The sequence below is a fragment of the Oryzias latipes genome, chromosome 21 (genome assembly GCF_053564925.1).
Source record: "Oryzias latipes strain Hd-rR chromosome 21, Olatipes_Hd-rR_3.1".
NCBI classification, from domain to species: Eukaryota; Metazoa; Chordata; class Actinopteri; order Beloniformes; family Adrianichthyidae; genus Oryzias; species Oryzias latipes.
Genome location: NC_136257.1, coordinates 30872266 through 30878265, shown reverse-complemented (window position 1 = coordinate 30878265; position 6000 = coordinate 30872266). Strand labels below are relative to the sequence as shown.

Below are 6000 nucleotides of genomic sequence, written 5' to 3'. Positions count from 1 at the left end.
CAGTTGGTTCATATTTCACTGAAAAATGTGGCCCTTAACGGTCAACTTCTATTTTTTAATTTACAGTTGACATTCAAGAAATGAGCTGGGAAGTGTCACGAAAGGGTCACACAACAATGATGTCACAGGTTTACAATAGTTTAAAAGGTAATTTCGCCAACCACAGTCGATAATCTGCAAATGCAGTTTTTAGAAAAATCTTGACACAGCATATTATTGATTTTATGGAAGAAGCCTGTGGGCCGGTGGAAATTTGAACATGGGCCATTTGATCCATGGGCCGGACTTTGGACATGCCTGATCTAGTTACAAGCTACAAACTCTCCAGTGACGTGCGGCAAGTGAGGCACAGCTTCACCTGTCATAACCGTGATAAAATAGAAAGAGGTAAATTAAGTAAATATTATTTTCCACTGATCTGTGTTAAATATGCATTTTCAGTCAACTCAACACATTTTTTCACAGTTTCTGAGGTTAAAATCGCTGAATTTGAGTGTTGCGCGATCACAGACGGAACGGAAACTCCAGGTGAGGCTCTGAAGCGCTGTGCCTCATGTCTGACGGCAGGACTCAAACAGAGACGTGCGGTGGAAGCCCTGCTATAGGCCCGCAGAAAAGGCTTTAGGTAAGGCAAGCCTCACCAGGGGGGAGATGTGAGCTGACAGCTGCCACTGGTGCCGTAGAAACAGACTAAGGATGTTTGTCTCCATTGAGAGGGAGAAGCTCATATAAAATAAAGGAAAATAAGGAAGACTTTTCCAACAGACCATAGAGCTTTTTGTGGAGAAAGATTGACACACGGACTCTAAAAACAAGGCCATACATGTTTTTCAATGTTTGTTTTTTAAAGATAACATGGGAGTGAGAGTTAAAAAATGTAAGTAAAATCATTTACTTTATTTTTTATCATCATTTTCACAGATAACATTTGATAACACTGATTACAGCTCCAGAATTTGAAGTTGGAAAATGCCAGAAATAGTTACAGAGGGTCAAATGTGTGCTGAACACATCTATATATTTTAATTTGTTTACAGTACGTATGAATAATTTGTACACAAGAGTGTTCTATCCATGTCTACAAAAGAAATATTCTCTGTAGGACAAATATTTTCTTGTGTGTATTTTATAAACTGTTAGCTGCCATTAACCTCACCGCACGTCACTGAAACTCTCTAATTTTATTCTAACTTTCCCCTTTTTTTTTTAAATCTACAAAAATATTTGCCTTTTTTACTGATATTTGACAACACACTTTAATATAGGGTCATAAAATGTCATTTGCCATCTTTTGGACGTTTTTTTTACTTTAAATTACTTGTGTACCTGGACAGTGTAAAAGAGTTATAAATGTACTAGAAGTACTATTTTAGCTCTTTTTTTCATGAACAAATGCTTTGATAAACGTTGAATAAATGTTTTGTTTTCATTTAAATGTGTCCATTTGATCGTTTTAGTGTCTTAAATGCATTCCTAACAAAAACAAGAAAACTACAGTCATTTATCAGAATATATCAAAAGTATTATTATTTTGAATTGTTTTTGCCTTGCCTTTGCCTAATATTTCATTTTTATTTCTTTTTTTTCTATATGTGCATTTATAACGTTTGTTCACCCTAATTTGGTTTGTATATGAGCATCTACAAAAAAAAAAAAGGTACACACATTGTTAAAAATATTACTGTTTTTTGTTTTTTCGGTCTTATATGTGTGTTAGATATTAACAATTGTTTATTGTGCAAGTGACTGTGAATGTCTGTAAATTGAAAAATGTACAATAAAAAAAAAAAAAAAAAAAAAATTTGATCGTTTTAGACGTTTTCTTTTGAAAACCGGATGTGCGCGCGGTTTCCGCTGGTGCCATCCCGCTCACACCATCCTGCTCTCGGTGCGTAGCGAGCTGTGGAGGGTAAGCCTCTGTTTGCGGACCCCCCCCCCCCCCCCCCTTATTTAACGTTTTGATTTTGTTCACACCTTGATTTGTTTGAACAAAACTGTGTTTTTTTTAGACGCCGTGGTCTTCGTTTAATGTCCGTTTATGAGTTTAATATAAATGTTCTGTATTTTCCCGCCCAAATGTATTTTAGCTAGCTTAACAGGTGCGGCTAGCAGAACGTACATGTAGGTAAGAAGCGGCCATTTTATAATGCAGTTTGGGGTTTTTAGGGGCCCAGATGTGTTTTTGATCGTGGATGCAAACAGTATTTTCTTTCAAGCCCGTCACAGGTACATTAACCCTTATGTGGTGTTCGGGTCTGTGGGACCCGTTTTCATTTTTTATCAAAAGAAAAATGATACAATTAATTAATTTTTCAAACTCAGACTCACTGGCCTTGGCTCATTTTCTGTGAAGAACATATATCAGAATACATTTTTAATGACCACACACCGTATAGCCCCCCCAACACATTTCTATTACATATAGATGTTCGGGTCCACTGGACCCGGGGCTAATAGAAGTGTGGAAATTGATGTTTTATTTACCTACACTCTGTCCTCCACCTGTCTGGGCCTGCTGTGTGTGTGTGGGTGTGTGTGTAGGTGTGTGTGTGTGTGACCAGTGAGAAAGAGAGAGAGAGAGAGAGTGGCAGAGAGAGAAAGTTTCACTGTAAATGTGAGTTCTGTTTCTGCACCTGCGGTTCCCGCACAAGGTTGCAACATTGCTAGAATAATTCAAGCATCAACTCTGTTTGCTCTCGTTCTCCCGCACATTTGACATTTAACCATTTGACTTTCTTGCGGGAATCTTTAATATCTCGCTCTTTATCTGCTACAAATTGGAGGCGGGACACGTTAAATATAGATTGCCAGTGTGGTTTCTTATCACAACTGATCAAAATGGCCAAAAGACTTTCTGCGCAGAGGGCCCTGGAATTGATTTTAGAAGAGAGAGACATTTTTGATGATGATGTAGAGGGAGACGATTCAGAAGAGGAGGTTTCAGAATTAGAGGATCACATTTCTGAAAATTCAGAGTCTGACAGTGACTCTGAAGAAGATGATTAGATTGGGACGGCCGTGGAGCAGCGGTAGGGCGGTCGACCCATGATCATAAGATTGCAGGTTCAATTCCCGCCTTGCACGCCCATGAGTCGAAGTGTCCTTGGGCAAGACACTGAACCCCACCTTGCCTCTGGTGGTAGGCAGGCGCCTGTGCTTTGCAGCGGAGCCGCCACGTGTGTGTGACTGGGTGAATGGGTCTGTGACTGTAAAGCGCTTTGTCCTTGTTGGGAGAAAGGTGCTACATAAGTATACGCAATTTACAATTTACCATTTAGATTGAGCATCAGCCAGTTCCAAAACGAAGCCATCAGCACCCAGCCACAGGACCAGGCCGTCAGCAGCCAGGACCATGTGTTGCACAGGCTAGTGGCTAGAAGGCCATGTGTTCAATGGGGCTGATGTGTTGTCTTGACTAATAGGTTTACTCCTTGTGTTCAGCTTGTGTTGTGCAGCTGAATGGGTTCAGTTTCTGTGTTCAAATAAATAAAAGTCAGTAGTTTTGAAAACCCTTGCTTCACTTGAAAATTTGTTTCCACTCATATCTTGATTTTAATTGATTTTCTTTATCATGTTTTAAATAATGAGTTATGAATGTGATCTAAAAAAGGTAAAGGGCAAATATTAACCAAATATACTGATTGTAATTGGATGAGGTAAACATCTGTCGAGTATTTTAACATCAAAGTGTTCGATTGTGAGGCATTAAAAACCACAACATGCAACGGGTCCACCAGACCCACGAACACTGGCTGAGTAACAACAATATGAACACCACACAAGGGTTAATATCATTTATAGCAGTGTTTTTCAACCTTTTTTGAGCCACGGCACACTTTAACCCGGACAAAAATCCCGCGGCACACCAGCATCCAAAAAAAAAGAAGCAGAAATTCATGGTCTGTATTGATCGACAGCCCCCCCCCCCCCCCCGCGCAATCTCACGTGGATTTTTGTGATAATTGTGGCAGAAAAAGCAGGAAGTTGCGGCTGTTTTTTTCTAAGAGATGAACCACCAGCTAAAGACGAGCTCTAGCTGGTATTTTTGTTAGAACTGAGCGACTTTATCAGCAGAATTAAGAACAAGGAAGTGAAGACTTTAACCACTTCTGATTGGTCAGACTGATGACATGTGATTAAGTCTTCAAGAATGATTGGCGGAGAGAGTTAAAGGGGCGGGACTTTTCCTTACACAGTTATAGCTGCAGCTAAATCGCGGTACCGTGATTCTTATCAAAATGTCCTTAATAGAATTAAATAAACACAAAGAAAAAGTAATTTTAAGATCTTTTATATTCCTAACTACTCAGTGTTTTATCAGGGCCTGTTTGGATGAACAAAGAGCTGATTTCCTGGAGATGGAAAATGTTTTTAGATCAGTTAATGAGGGCAATTTCTCCACGGCGCACTTGACCATCTCCCACGGCACACTGGTTGAAAAACACTGATTTATAGACATAGAACATTTTAATTTTTTTTATCTTTCATTTTGCCATTTATTCTGCGTTTCTTCATCCACGGTAATTTCACATATTTGATTAATTTATTTTTGTTTGTTCATATAAAGTTAAACTTATTACAGTTGTAAGAGTTGATTGTATTAATTTAATTAATATCGCTGTTACAGACTCACCGTTAGGGCGTAGACCTCCACCCGATGTCCCTGGTTCCTGGATGGACGGAGGTCAAGATCCACACCCGTTTCACCTGATCAGGTGGGGTACAAAGGGGTCAGAAAGCTCATTAGGAGTAACAGTAGGTGAACTGCATCATGGGATGTGACATCATGGAGGCAAATAGTTCCTCAGTTGTTTTTTCTTTTTCTTTTTATCCGTCCGTCTTAAAATGTCATGTTAGCAGACGAATCAGTTTATCTTATATTAAGTTCTTTTTTTCCCTTGTTGCTGAACATTTTAAGGAAAGTAAAATTCATCTTTGCTTAATTTAAACAGTTTTTCCTTCTCAGTACAACACAACATCTAAGGGACTTTTTGTTAGATCAAAGTTAATTCAGTCTGTTTAGCTTTTATTATAGCATTAATTAGCATCAATTTTTTACAATAGTTTAGCAAAATCAGAACTTTAAAGACTTTGTTTACACATTTGCTTACTTGCTAATTTCACTGTTTAACATTTAAATTCATATTATCTGCAGTCTGTCTAACAGATGTCGTTTACTATTTTTCACTTTTAAATTTTAGCTTATTTTAGTCTCATTAGCATCAATAGCCTTGGGATTTTTCTTTTGTTTCATTAATTATTACTTCGTTAAACTGTCATTTTAAAATTTTCCATTTCTAGTTAAATTAGTTATTTAAATAGTTTTTTGGAGGTTCTTCAAATAATTTTGTGTTGAGTAGTTTTGTTTTAGTAGATATTTAGCATTTTAGCTTTTAAGCTTGGTATAGAAGATTTCTATTCAACATTTAACGTAGTTTTCATTTATCATGTTAAGCTTCCAAATCTTGTATTATTATTACCTTTTTTATTTATTATGTTTTAGGCCTGCACAATAGATCTCAAATTTGTCGTTATCGCGATATCAAGCCGTGCAACACGCAAATCGCAAAGATGGCAAACATTGTGATAGATGGTTACCTTAAATGTACTGAAACAATCTTATTGCAGCTCGAAGTATTTAACGAATCAAATAAATCCCTTTATGGATTTGAAAAGATTAGATGGACGTCTTCAAGTTTTTTGCTATTTGTTCATGTATCGCAAGTTATATCGTCATCGCAATATTGATCACTAATAATCGCAAATCGCGAGTTTTCCTCATATCGTGCAGCCATATTATGTTTGATTTAAATTTTGTTTATTTTTGGCTTCAGCATGCTTTATTGCGTTAAAAATTACAGGGACTGGGGTTTCCCTTAAATATTTAGTTTTTTTTATTTATCATTTTTAGCATTCTTAGAGGTAAATTAGAAGTTTTAAAAACTTCACCAGTTCTTGTTTCATTTAGATTATGTAGAATGTTGCTGTCAAATATTTGGT

At 37.3% G+C, this 6000-nt stretch overlaps 1 protein-coding gene across 21 annotated transcripts in view; it reads left to right on the top strand.

Moving 5' to 3' along the window:
• The first annotated feature begins 485 nt into the window (after positions 1-485).
• Positions 486-6000, top strand: part of LOC110017394 (uncharacterized) — a 90698-nt gene continuing 85183 nt past the window's right edge. For 4 of the 21 annotated variants that reach the window (XM_078939677.1, XM_078939676.1, XM_078939674.1 and 1 more), the window contains exons 1-2: positions 500-1888; positions 4628-4715. In XM_078939677.1, coding sequence (XP_078795803.1) covers positions 1837-1888; positions 4628-4715 — 140 coding nt within the window. In that variant the 5' untranslated portion in view covers positions 500-1836. Of the gene's footprint in view, positions 1910-2087; positions 2126-4627; positions 4716-6000 lie in introns of all 21 variants that reach the window. The other 17 variants (XR_013652771.1, XR_013652769.1, XR_013652761.1 and 14 more) reach the window with 15 other exon arrangements.